The 14,274-nt window shown below is 35.1% G+C and overlaps 4 protein-coding genes across 4 annotated transcripts; 2 read left to right on the forward strand and 2 right to left on the reverse strand.

Moving 5' to 3' along the window:
* The first annotated feature begins 727 nt into the window (after positions 1-727).
* On the forward strand, positions 728-4,145 carry LOC142973521 (interleukin-1 receptor-associated kinase 4-like). The gene is made up of 4 exons (XM_076115311.1): positions 728-1,112; positions 1,586-1,752; positions 2,272-3,077; positions 3,550-4,145. The coding sequence occupies exons 1-4, from the start codon at positions 949-951 to the stop codon at positions 4,000-4,002; spliced, it is 1,590 nt and encodes a 529-aa protein (XP_075971426.1). The 5' UTR covers positions 728-948; the 3' UTR covers positions 4,003-4,145.
* On the reverse strand, positions 4,139-7,037 carry LOC142973523 (uncharacterized). The gene is made up of 5 exons (XM_076115313.1): positions 6,380-7,037; positions 5,961-6,083; positions 5,312-5,458; positions 4,762-4,983; positions 4,139-4,418 (listed from the first exon to the last, which is right to left on the reverse strand). Exons 1-5 carry the CDS (start codon positions 6,851-6,853, stop codon positions 4,146-4,148), a joined length of 1,239 nt encoding a protein of 412 aa, XP_075971428.1. The 5' UTR covers positions 6,854-7,037; the 3' UTR covers positions 4,139-4,145.
* A 214-nt stretch (positions 7,038-7,251) lies between these two features.
* On the forward strand, positions 7,252-8,102 carry LOC142973527 (MICOS complex subunit MIC13 homolog QIL1-like). Its single transcript, XM_076115316.1, has 3 exons — positions 7,252-7,398; positions 7,488-7,644; positions 7,828-8,102. Exons 1-3 carry the CDS (start codon positions 7,391-7,393, stop codon positions 8,029-8,031), a joined length of 369 nt encoding a protein of 122 aa, XP_075971431.1. The 5' UTR covers positions 7,252-7,390; the 3' UTR covers positions 8,032-8,102.
* An 871-nt stretch (positions 8,103-8,973) lies between these two features.
* LOC142973526 (proliferation-associated protein 2G4) lies at positions 8,974-14,249 on the reverse strand. Its single transcript, XM_076115315.1, has 8 exons — positions 13,919-14,249; positions 13,493-13,727; positions 12,953-13,106; positions 12,090-12,311; positions 11,768-11,860; positions 10,698-10,811; positions 10,314-10,460; positions 8,974-10,068 (listed from the first exon to the last, which is right to left on the reverse strand). Exons 1-8 carry the CDS (start codon positions 14,001-14,003, stop codon positions 9,979-9,981), a joined length of 1,140 nt encoding a protein of 379 aa, XP_075971430.1. The 5' UTR covers positions 14,004-14,249; the 3' UTR covers positions 8,974-9,978.
* Positions 14,250-14,274: the final 25 nt, after the last annotated feature.

The following is a 14,274-nucleotide window of genomic DNA, read 5'->3' on the forward strand; positions in this document are numbered from 1 at the left end:
AACTGTTTTAAGAACCTAATTTTGTATGTCAAATGGCTTCTTAAAACCGTGGTATAAAGGTAATTAATATGAGTATTTAATATATTATTATTATTATGCGTTATCTTTGGTTTTTGTAGTTGCGCGGACATTTTAAGAACTTGAAAATGTTGCAATAAATTGACATACATACCCACCTAAATGATTTTATTTTTCACACCTTTTGTTTCAAAACCAAATACCTAATTTAGATTTATTTTTTTAACTCCGGTTAAAATTGCCGTGTTATTACGTTACTACCTAATAGCTGATTTGTGTGTATGCAGTCAATGTGAGTCTAATGAGGCCCCATGACGGATTTCCGCCCCCCAGCTTCCGAGGACCGCTGATAACGAGGCCTAGGATGCCATTCTCGGGTCAGTCAAGAGATATTAGGATTTTCTTGGTCCATACTGTATTTTCTCAATAGAACACGCAACTAGATGAAAAATATAATATATCGATTAAATGGAAGAAAAGTAGCGCCATAGTATAACCTGGAGTCAATCAAAGGATACTTTAACACTGCGAACGGGCGAAGTCGCGAACAGAAGCCAGTCTTCAATGCCAATGAGCTTGCAAATGCTATGAGCCAAAGGACCGGTCACTTAGCTAGTTGTTGTATGAATTAAAATGGGAAAAACCCTTAATCACTGGATCATCACGTGAGAGACAAAGCCGACCAGTTATGCGTCGCGTTAGCCACATTGTGACCGTGTACACGATACGACACACATGTCCGCGCTCCAGCTTTTTATCAGTTCAATTTTTATAACATACCTATTAACTGCTGTGTTAAATAATTTAAGTATTCCAATGGCGTTAGACTTATAGTGTCGAGTTTAGTGTGAAATAAAGTTCTAACCCTATATTAAATCGTGATATCTGCAGTGCCTTTTAGCTTTTGGATATCGCTTATAACTATTTAAAATGGTCTCACGTCGTTCGGAACTGAGGAAAGTACCCGGATCTTATCTAAGAGATATAGCAGGAATATTAGAAATTAACAATGACTATAACAAGCTTTTACCTCACATTCCAAAACACCTTGATAGCGAAGAGTTCGAACCCAAATATACCTATAAAGAAAAAGAGTAAGTACCCCTTCCGATCTTACTTCATTAATTTATTTTTGCCATTGTAACTGTCCCACTGCCAGTAATGGTCTCTTCCAAATGAGAAGTAGAGAAAGGGGGAAAATCCACACATTGAGAGAAGGCAGGCAAGACCTTGAGTCCACCACGCCGACCAAGTGTGGGTTGGAGACTACAACAAAATAATTTTGCTTCGCTCACGATGTTTTCCTTCACCTACTTATAAAGCAATGTGACAAAAATAATTATTTCTTCAACACAACTTCACCAAAAATGTACGGTGCCCAAGGATTGAACTCCCGACCTCTTGCGTCAGTCTTGAACAGCGTATGTTTATACCTAACGTTCAGCTATCACTTGTTTTAACATTTGGCGGCTTGATTATCACTTATTTTTGTTGTTATTTTGCCGTCGCTTCAGTGACTCTTATCAATAGGTATTTTCCCATGATAATCCAGCGTATTTTTTCTCAGGGATATGAGGGAACATGCAGAACGCACGGCGCAGTACTTCGCAGAAGTTCTGTTCCAAGAATGGGGGTCATCTGGCAAAGTGAGGCCAACTTTAGGGGACCTCATAGATATCTTGCAAAAGGCTAAATTATTTGATGCAGCTAGTAGTGTTGCACGTATACTAGGAGGTAGGTACAATTTTTTTTTATAGGTAGGTACCATATTGCAAGTAGGTACTATTGATTCAAATCTCCAAAGGTAACGTTTTCATTGATACAGCAAAATGCAAGCTTAGCTTAGGATATAACTTAGGTAAGTATAATTAAATTGGGATTATGAAAGAAACTAGGCAATAGGTATAGTCCAAAAACTTAGTCGAAAGCTTTGTATGCAAGGTTTGCGGTTGGCTGAGATACTAAAACACCATTCAGAATTTAATAAGTACATCGCTGACCCGCAGATACATGCAACTGACGATGGCCTGCTTCATGTTAGAAACAATTCATTTAAGTACTTTGTACATACACACTCTCTACTAAGTTGTCGTAGATACTACAATAACAGGAAATAAAAGTTGACCTTTGTATATTTCTAATTCTACCGACTACTACTTAGTAGCGTTCAAACTTAACTTAAGACTTTTATTAAACTTTAAAAAACTAAATTTAGTAAGTAAAGTTAAGTATGCCTACCTTCTTATGTTTCAGAACCACCACCACCGAGGCAAAGTCCTAGTGAAGAAATATCTTGGTTCGACAATCAATCCAGTTCTAATTCTAGCAGTATTTTAAGTTTTGGATCCCAAAGGGAAACAACAGGAATCGGCTCGAGTGAACAACATGAGGAATATAATGTGCCTGACTTAACGGAGATTGAAGAAGTTGATACCAGTGCAAGAAATAATATTAACGTTGTTACACAACCAAGCATATCCAGTGGGCCTGAAGCTTCAAATGGCCACCATTCGAATGCCACTTCGATTAGAGACATTTTAAAAGACAAAAATTTAATCAAATTTACTTATAAGGATCTGAAGAAACTAACATTGAACTTTATCGAAGAGAAAGTGATAACGGACAAGGGAACAATTGGAAACATAGGTGCTGGTGGCTATGGCGATGTTTATGGTGGCATCAGCGATCTCCATGGACCCATTGCTGTTAAAAGATTACGAGATGTTAATAGAGTCAAACAATTCGCTTCTGAAGTAAAATCACTCTCATATCTCAGGCATATAAACATAGTTCCTATTATTGGATATTCTATTGACGGTCCAGCTCCATGTATAGTGTGCAAGTACATTGATGGTGGATCATTGCAAGCGAAAATAGCAGCTAAAGTGCTGACAGAGCAACAAAGAATCAAGATTATGGCAGGAACTGCTGAGGGACTCAAGTACATTCATTATAAAGAAAAACCACTGTCTCAGTCATCTGCTGCAAGTAAAAGTTATTATCTCCATGGAGATGTTAAAAGTGCCAACATATTGGTTACTCGGGAGTGTGTGCCAATGGTAAGATATAATCATTTAAATTTTTGTTCTAATTCTTCCTACAAACTTAATAAGGTAACTAGGTAGGTGCATACAACAAGACATGCTCAGTATACCCAAACAAATTGCAAACACTCAACTTCGACGTCGGCCAAAATAATCTGCGTCGAAAGGTTAAAAGGTCAAAGTAATACGCAAGTTCCTGTTAACGTACAACCTGAAAGTTAAAAATTGCAACATTACTTTTATCTCTATCTTTTATATCTATCCGTTCCGTCAGCTGTACTCCTCTCTTACGTAGACTTAGGTAGTTGGCGATTATCTTTGGCCTTGCTCGCAGCAACTTCCTTGTATACTCAGACACACAAAGTTATTTGTTGCGTGCCAATCACGTTGTATAATAGAGACTTCAACAAAAGATTATTTCTTGTATGCTTAACAGAATCTTCCAAACTTTAGTGTGTGCCCATTACATTGATGTTTCATATTTCAGTTATGTGATTTTGGTCTGGCCAAGCAACTAGACACAACAAAGAATACGATACATATGGGAGGGACAGTTCCATACTTGGCACCGGAGGCTAATAGTGGAACTTTAACAAGAAAACTTGACATCTTTAGTTTCGGAACGGTGCTGCTGGAACTGCTAACTGGTTTGCCAGTGCGAGTTCACACCGAGGGTGAAAGAATTAACATTAGAGATTATGTTAAGAGCACTTGCCCCGACGGCGATATCACCAAACTCCTGGATCCATCTGTACAACAGTGGACAATCGCTCTGGAAGTATATGAATTAGCTAAGTGTTGTATCAATGAGGAGAGAAATAGTAGACCGGCAATAGATTATGTCTGGAATGTCTTAAAGGATTTAGAAAACGTTCAAAGTATTCGTTCAATGAATCTTGCCGATAGCGCGAAAGAAGATAGTTTGACTAAGCCAGTGTAGAGCTGCTACATCGAGGCTGCATCGCTGGGAAGAGAGCAAGTAAACTCTGCGAGGCACACTTTTTAATTTTTGTAATTGGCCAAAGATAAAATAAGTCATTAAAGTATAACTTACTTAAACCTAATTAAAACTCCGGTTCGTTATTACTCTGTTGTTTTATTAACTATCCCCTCTGTAAAACTAACAAAATCTTGATTTGAACACTTCATTTTAGAAAGTTCCTGTAAATTCTCGTATATCTCTGCTTGCTCGTCTTCTGTACATAAGTTTATTAACGTTAAAATTAGCTCCTTGATACTTTTGCGTGTTGACTCTTTTTTGGTTAGATAAAGAATTTTAAACAGTGAAGACAGCATCTTATGGTCGGCAGAAAGTTTCCAAACACACCAACAGTATTTAACCCATGTTTGCAAACACTGGAAGAAATTACGATTTTTTAAAATAATATAGTCACAAATTAAATCTTTTACATTTAAATAATAACTTATTAAGTATAATTTGTGACAGATTTGTAGTTTACATGTAATAATGTATTATTTTTAAGACAACTCCGGCACTATGCATGGCTCTCGTGTCGCGGGGCCTTTTACAAACATACAAACGAAAGCCAACAAAACAACTATTTGTGGATCATACCAATATTAATTCCTTGTGGGAATCGAACGTACGGCCTTTTAACGCATTGGTAGTGGCGTAGCGACCACCTTAACTACTACGCCATAGAGGCTGTCAAATAATTATTAATAAAAAAAGATTTACCTCTAGAACATGTTGAAGTAATATTTCGTAAACACCGTCATCGCTGCATATATCTAAGTTATCACATATAATCTGTTTGAACACTTTCTTCTTCACACAATGTATACCATGCATCTCTATCACATATGTTAGGAAGTCGAAACAGTCTGCTTTTCTATACAAGTTAGACTCAGTGTATAATTGATCTACAATCTCCGAAAATATGTCATCCAATTTGTTTGTCTGCAAAAAAAATACAGACATACAAACATGATACTAAAATCACACCAGTTATACCTGAAGGCATTTGAAATACACATGTTTCCCCATTTATTTTTACCTAATGCCCATTAAATTGGAAAAGACCAATAGCACTTTGCCCCACCTGGGAATCAGACTTAAGACCACTAATACCTACCTCAAGACAGTACAGAAAGAATTATAAAAATAAGAAAAAACTGTAAAATTTGAAACACAGATACAAATAGAGTGAGATCAGAATGAATGCTAAACTTAATCAGCATTGTAAGCTATATACTAAGGCAAAATGATTATTTATAATATAATTTACCTTAATGTCTGGAGGCACAAGATTTAAAAACTCTTTAAAACAATTAAACAATTCTTGAGTTACTACTTTATCCTTTTCAACTATATTTTTCTTGAGACTGCTGTATACAACATCATAATAGTTGCCTATAGTAAAATCTTCAATGTTCTGGAAATCACAAAAATAAAAATTATATGAAATATGTACAGCTGTTATTGCAAAATAACATAGAATAGTTAAATGGTTTTTAAGTTTAGGAGAATGCACACAACTGGTAATTCCTTGTCTATATGTGGGCCATTTCAAATGTGCGCACGAAGTCACTTCATTTTATTGGAGTATCTCGCTCGCACTTACATGGACACATTCCTGTGATTCTCTTGATTATAACGTAGTTCGCAAATTTGTCTGTGTATACAGCCTGAAGATAGTCACATTTTGGTAATCGAGCGACGTAATATAGCTCAATAAAACAACTATTTATAGGTTACTTCGTTTATCCAGACGGCTAATAAACATGCTCTTCTATCTATCTATTCAGGCCACTTTTACCGACTGTTGAGTTGTAGGTCTTATTCTTTTACTTCTACTTATATCGATAAAACATCCATCTTAACATATTCTAAGCATCATCAGTGAATTAATTGTGTATGGTATTTCAAATACTTACTAAACATTGTAAAATAGCTGTACATGACTTCAGGCCCTTGATTTTGTTTGCAGGTACATAATCATCAATCAGTAGAAGTGCCACAGGTAGAACTGTCACCGGATTTAGCTTTATGTTGTATGCCTAGAAACAAGAAACATAAAGTCATAATGATAGTATGATTTGGTCTAGTGCTACCATAGGAAAAATAAGTGGTATTGTTATATATAAGTACTAGCATCAGCATGTAACTTTGCCCATGTGAATAAAATTCCCAAGGTAGAAGGTATCCTATTTGAAAATCTAAGTTATGTACATTGTGGTGCACATTCTATGTGTAACAAAATTTATGTATGTATGTTTCAGATGAAAGAGGAACAAAGATCAATCCATTAGTAGGATTATACAAATAAATGCTAGAGAAATGATTAAATAGGCACCTTTACATCCTTGACAAGTAAACAGTATACTTCAATAAGACTTGGATGTTTTTTAAAATCATCTGTTGTCATATTTTTATGCAAATCTTTAATGCATTTATCAAAAACTTCTTGTGCATTTATTTTGTCACATTGTAGTATTCCATCCAGAGTAATATCATATTTATTTTTAAATGTTCGGTTTAATTTTCCAGTGTAATCTGAACTTATGATATCTTCTGTGTTCCAGGGGCCTTTACTTAGAAGCTCTAAATATAAAATTAAAATATAAGACAGTGTGCTTGAAGCTTTGTCAGAATGATTTATTAAATCTTGATCTTCTAATAAACGCAGTAACTCTTGAAAGTGTTCTTTCAATTGATTATTTCGTACTAAATATTCAGAGCGAAAATCATTTTCGTAATATTCCTTAGACAGCTTACACAGTAAGAAACGACTAATGTATTTAATTATTTTGTCGCACGTTTCTTCCATTTCGCTAAGTATAGTTTTGTTGGGTGAAGTAGAAATAATATTTAATTTTAATAATCTGTTCACAATATTAATTACTGTGCACTACTTTTCATGAATATATTCACTTTATAAACAACGAAAATATTATTATAAACAGCACAGATCGTAGCAAACTGCAAAGACACAAGTGTCTGTCATTTAAATGTCAAAGTCCAAGTAATTAAACAAAACGTATCGTACCTCGAGCTTCGAATAACGAAATAAAACGCGAGGAAAATTATTCTATAGATATTACTTTATACAGATACAAAAATTTTGAGTAAGTACTACTAATCTATTACTAGTAGTACTAATCGATACCAATTTAATAATAATTGATTTAATTATAATCTCATAGCGCTCATATCCTTTCTCCACGGTATGGTTTTTGGTGAATCTGTGTATTCTCAAATCTGTCAAATAGTGTCAAAGTAGAAAATTGAGGTTATGTGAATTACATAATTTCACAGTAAATAAACAGAATTTTAGATATATATTGATGATTAATTAACCGATACAATGTTGAAGTATGTTTAAATTTAAATGCGCTACTTTTTAATACCATTTACTGCCAATTTAAATCACGTGATATAATAAAATCAATTCTTTTCCGTAGGTTCGGAGTAAAATCAGCTGTTCTCGGCTCTGCGGTGTACTATTCGATAGATAAGGGTGTATGGAAAGATAGTGCTACAACTGCTGCCCTGTACCAAGAACTGGAACAAGGTGTATCTCCTTATGTTGGAGAATTGAAGAAACAAATTCCATATGAGGTAAACTGTTGCTATGTTCTGTAGTGTAATCGTTCATAGAATATCAACAATCACCCGTATAAAACATGTTATTTTCGGCTCTAAAGCCGTCATACAGAATGTTTATAATACTTTGATTAGGTAAACAATGCTGATTTAGAATAAAAATGTCACAATTAACTCATATTTGCAACGAACTTACAGCTACCTCCACTGCCTTTGGACGACAGAATTTCATACCTGTTCAAACACTATTGGAACTGTGGTGTAAAGTCAACATTCCGTTTCTTGGTTGACCTCCCAACACACACCAGTGATGCTGCAGCCAAGACATACGACATGATTGTCTCAACCCTAGACGCTGGTGAAGAGAGTCCAGCTAAGAGTCCCAGCCAAGAAAGCAAATGAAGTAGTCTAGAAAATTTGTTTTATTTATTTAAAGTGATATTGTCTATGTGAATTAAACCATACCAGGTTAATTTGACTTGTATATTTTCACCTCAATCTTCTCTTATAAGTCACAGAGGGAATTTTTGCAACATAGTTTATCTATTTAATTCAATGAATTATTTAATTTCATTACCACTTTTTTAACCCATTTCCCACCACTCTGGCCAACTCGCACTTGGCCAGGGTAGTGGACTCAAGGCCTAACCCCTCCCCCTCGTTTGGGAGGAGACCCTTGCCCTGCAGTGGGACAGAAATGGGCATTCAATGATTTTTGACAGTGCAATGGATCTTATGCCGACTAGAAATCTATTTTTTGTTGTTGATGTCCTTGTAACTAGGCGACTAAGCCGACTTTCGAATCGACGCCTTACGATAAGTCAGTGCTAGCTATGATATTGATCAATGAAAATAAGCAATTGATTTTTTATGATTAAGTATGTCACCCAAAGTAGCGTATAGGCATAATATCCGATTCGTATGAAAATCCCAGCATGTTTGGCGCAGTGGTTTAAGCGGTCACCTCGCCGCAACAACCGTAGCGCCGCGTGTGGTGGGTTCGAATCCCACCCGGGACAAATCTTTGTGTGATGAGCACGAGTATTTATTTTGTTCTGAGCCTGTATGTTAATGTATCTATATAAGTATGTATTTAGAAGTATATAAGTATGTTTATCAGTTATTGGGTTACCATAGTACAAGCTCTGCTTAGTTTGGAATCAAATGACTGTGTGTGAGTTGTCCAATAATATTTATGTTGCACTTTATTACTTAGTATTATGTGTTTTTTGTATATTAACTTATTTACCCCCCTAATATGAGCACTCATAGTCTAACTTGTCCATCTAAATCGCCAACTTATTGTGTAGAAGTTATTAGGGTTTAGAGTGAAAAAAAAACCAGTTTTACAAAAAAACAGCCCACAATTGTGGCACAGTTTGATTTATTCCTTTCTCACAGTGTCACATACTTTACAACTTTACCTAATAATAGGGTCTGCTCCATAAACATGCAAACATCCCCAAGCTTCACAAGTATCGCCATTGACACAACACAGAAGTGATTTCAATATCAATTATACAATCTCTTATTAATGTTTAGACAACAGTTCTTTACAAAGAAATCAATTTAATATTATTTCCGTACATTTAACACCAGCTATTTAGATAAAGCAACAGTTGATAGAGCAATACTATACATGTATATCAATTAGTCTATAATAAAAACAAAACTACCAAGCTTGGTTTTGTCAATACACTTATGTAGCTGACGTAAACATGAATATAACAAGGAACGTAAACTTCAAATATGAGTAACAGTCTTGTAATAAATGTCAATAAAATTGAGAAACAACATTTCAAATATTACAAAACTGTATAATATAGTGACGCTAGGTAAATAATTAGATACATAACACGTATCATTGTAAAATTTCTAGTGAAAAAAGAATTTTGTGCACTTCACAATGGCTAATACACATATTTTTTAAAGGAATGGTCTATAAAAATTGTATTCTGTTAAAATTATGCATTTTTATTGGAATTAACACCCCAGTCACGTGGAAAAAGTCATAATAATTATGTACAAGTGTTTGAAATGAAGTCTGTGAGCAGTTATGTTTGGTAAGCAAAATAGATGGGGAAATGTATTTAGCTAAAGTTAAAAATAACACACATACATATATGCATGCATCACTATTGCAAGTCCCACATAAAGGTATATTGTACCTATACTGTTATTCAGAATTATAACAAGCCCAATTGTTCTATAAATATCATTTAACAATTACTTTAGCCAGAAGATAGTAGCTCAAAGGCTTGTGAGGTAATTTTCCTTGGAAGGTTATGTCGAGGGAAGCTGTAGATTTCATTTTTTTTGTATATCCTGGGCGATTGATTGGTCAGGTTGCTAGGCAACAGTTTCCACTTCCATGGGTTCCTCAGCACCAGTTTTCTTTTTCTTCTTCTTGTTAGATTTCGCGGACGAGTTGAGGAGTGCCTGCAATAACATTTATCATTAAAACTGTTGATCGAGTTACAAGATGAACATTAAACTGAATGCAAAAATAATGTTTAAATGTCGTAATGGTTCAAACAGAAGTGCTATAAACGCAAATCGGCTCAAAAACATTACTTTGATGTACCCTGTGCTTGTTCAAATCAGACCATGTAAAAGTGTGCTTTGAAAGATAACAGGGAAATGTAAGTAGCATACATTGAAGAACACAGCATGAATCTCCTTACGTTAAGTTCAGGGTCCTTGATGCTACGTTCACTCTTGCACTGACTCTTCTCGAAAGGCAGGCCGGTGATACGATGCGTGCCGCTCGGTAGCAGCAGCACTGTGAATTTGAACTGCGCCACTAGCTCGCCCGGACGCTCGTACAGCACCTGTGTAAATAATCCAATACATAAAACAACTGAAACGCGATCAATCGGCTATAAAAATATTTATGTGCCTGTTATAAGTATGACAAGGCGTTTGTGATAGAAAGTACGTAGTATTTTTGACCAAGTTCAAGAAAGGAGGAGGTTCACATTTCGATAGTTTTTTTTTGGAAACCGTTGCAAGTCGCATTTGGTCTAGGTTATGTTGCGTAGTTCTTATCATAATATATTGTTTTTTACCTGGAAGGGCTCAATAAGTTTGTGGTTGACACACTCGACGACTCCTAATCTCGCGCTCGTCTCCTTATCAAAGCTACGCAAGTTGAAGGGCATTGAACCATGCTTGTTGCGGACCTGGTAAACAATAGAAAGCACACTTTAGTTTTGCAAAAATAAAAATAAAATTGCAAACGTCTAAAAATTTCCCATTAAGAATTTGCTCTCCGAGTAATGTAATTGTTAGCACCAGAAATGTATTTAGTAGTGTCCGACCGAATGTTCGGTTTCGGTTTCGGTTTCGGTTTCGGCAAGTTTCGGCAGAAAAATCTAGTTTCGGTGGCAGTTTCGGTTTCGGTGAAAAAACTGCCGAACCTTTCGGCGGAACCGAAACTCGACGCTCATGAATTGTCGTGCGTAGATTTTTCGTATTTAGTACGTGGCATTCAATAATTTTTCTATTTGAATTTTTATTCATATTAAGTACCTACTTAAAGTGTTGATTTTTTAATTTTTACCTGAAGTAATCCTTAATTTAACATGTTTATTATGTATTTAATTGCATAATGACATAAAAATATATTTTTCACGTAACTTAATTATTGATTGTTTCATTTTACGCCAAAGAAGCAAATAAAATTGTAAGAAATACATTACATTTCAGTATAAAACTGAAAAATTTTATATGTTCGTTTTCGGTTTCGGTTTCGGCCGAAACTGAGATCAGAACCGAAAGTTCGTTTTCGGTTTCGGTTTCGGTTTAAAAACATGTTTCGGTCGGACACTAGTATTTAGTTAATGGTGTTGTAATGTTCTATGCCAACACACCAGGAAGAGTGCTGGTTCAAACACATCACAATACTCTATCCAGAGAGAAAAAGCAGTGTTGCATTATACAACACTAATATACACTCCGGACAATGCTTCATGGGAAAATATTAGTATGATGATGAAAGTTAATGGTTATGCTTATCTATGAATCAGTTTAGTTTCTATGTTAACCATTAGGTATAGGGTTTGATTCTTTGTGGAATGAAAGAAATCTTTAAAAAATACGAGGTTCACGCCATTTTTATATAAAAAAACATACTAACCTCACTGTAGAACATTCTAGATGCTTTTAGTTTCAATTGATAGACCTCATCAGTTTTCTTGTATATTGTACACCTTGTGTCCATTTCACGGCCCTGTGTGACAAACAACAAATAATTGAACAAAAACAATTTCAATGATAAATTAATACATAAATAAATATTTAAAATTTGTCAGTAAGTATAAACCAAAATGCTATTAAGTCATTTCAGTTAGAATTTTACTATTTTATTTTCCCTGTGTACTGCCAGAAAATGTACAAACACTAGCTGGAAAGAATACAGGGACCTTTAAAAAAGAAACAATATAGCAGGATATACTCACAATGCCTTCTCCGGTAGAAACCAGAACGTCCATGGCATATACTTCATATGTTTCTAGAGTGGCCTTTTCATGCTCTTTCCTTTGTGCCTCCGATGGATTCTGAATGATGCTCTTTTCACCATCAATGCGGAACTGCTTTAGTTGGTGTGAGAGCATGCCTTCCACAGGCTTGCACCCATACTCTGCAGTTATCTTCTGTACTGCATCTGTTATCGCATAGTTCTAGAACAAAAGTAAAATACTGTTATTAAACAATTCTTAGAGCAAAAATATTACATCCAAAAAAACAATAATAATGATTTTTACAATTAATAAGTTTCTAAATGTAAACAGAGTTGACTTTATTTTGTGTATGTTGACCTGATGATAAGAGATAACTGATAAGAAATACTTCTAAGAATAAAATAACTGCCAATAAAATGTTATTATAAAAACAAACTGCTGTGTTTATGTGACCTACTTGGTCATTGACATGAGGATTTGACACTATTAATTATATGATGTGATAAATTGTCAGTAAGTTTAAAACTAAAATTCTATTATAGTATTTTAGTTAGAATATTACTTTTTACTTTTCCCTGTGTACTGCCAGGAAATGTACAAACACTAACTGGAAAGAATACAGGGTTGAAATGTTTTCCAAATATCAGAATATCTTCTCTTTAAGCAACCTATTTATCATTGAATTATTTATAACAATGTCTTAAGAATGTAATTCAGATAACACATAATAAGTAAAGTACTAATAATAAATTATTATTGTAATGAAATGATCAGCTAAAAATTAACAAAATGAGTTATGAACAAAGAAACAGACTATCACGTTGGGTTAGTAACAAAGAGATGTAGAAAGTAAGGTGTACCTCATTACCAGGCCGCAGTAATCTCAAGGCGGCTTCACTGGCATGGTGCGCAGCAAGTAGGACATCTGCGGCACGGCCAGACACCTCCACACCACCAACAATGACTGTGTGCGCCACAACCGCAATGAACCCATCTATGTGTGCACCTAGATCTCTAAAAATAAAAACACATACTCATTAATTTTAAAAGTCGAGTTGGCATTATTAAAATAGGATCATTTTAGGTTATAAATGTGTTCAGTGAGTAACAAACTGGTTAAACAGTCATAATAACTAACATATGGCTAATGTATCTGTATGTGACCTAAATATAAGACCTCACTGAGAGGTTATTTTAAACTAACCTCTCTCTATATTACTCTACAAGTAGAATTGCATAAATGCAAATTACTTTAGGTTTGTAGTACAGATTTTCTAAACATGAACACTAATATTGAGTCATAATGTTTCACAACTTAGTGTAAGACAAAAGAAGTGACTACAGGTGTCATTCGAGTGTTCAGAACAATGTTCATGTGTTATCTACAAGCGATTACTTACATCTTGGCCAAATCGCCTTCCTTCAGGATATAGTCGCTTTCGCTAGGGATTGGCGAGAAGTGACATATACAGTTGTTCACAGAGACGCATGTTGAAAATGCTATGCCCTTCTTAGAGTCCTTCTCTTTTTTGAATACTTTAGAAGTCTCATCTAAAATGAGCTTGTCGCCAAATTCACATATCTCTCTAGCGGACGCTTCAGGAACGCATTTGGCGATCACTTGTTCCAAGACACCTGAAATTCAACGTGAGATATGAGTTAAATAAGCACCAGGATATAAGAATAACTTGGCACAGATAGCGACAGCACATTGTCCGCATGGCGATGACACGCGTCCATAGTTCCAGTCGCAGTAGGTTGGATTCCAAACTGTTAGAGTTATTTCACAAATTATAACACCATGTCATAGTTTCACATAAACTTACGGTTTACAATTTGTCCGGCTAGCTTATACTTGGTTACAACCAAGTCTTCAGCAATAGTTTTCTCAACTTCTTTATCGTCAGCCATTTCTCAAAATTGTGGTTGTCGGCTTAGCATTGAGTTTTGATTGGCTGCTTATGGTTATGGTCACGTGACAACGGGCGGCAACGAACGATGGCGGGTAAATCAGATTCCACGATATCATAAAAATTATGATGCAGATTTACTTCAGTAGAATTATTAACTTAGTATTAATAAACTGTTCATCGCATTTTAACAGCAAATTACCACTAATTTAGAAGTCTCCGGGCGAATAGGTTTTTAAATTTTGATTTGAATGTAATTATTACAGTTCCAG

This window comes from Anticarsia gemmatalis, chromosome 6, assembly GCF_050436995.1.
Source record: "Anticarsia gemmatalis isolate Benzon Research Colony breed Stoneville strain chromosome 6, ilAntGemm2 primary, whole genome shotgun sequence".
Taxonomy (NCBI): Eukaryota; Metazoa; Arthropoda; class Insecta; order Lepidoptera; family Erebidae; genus Anticarsia; species Anticarsia gemmatalis.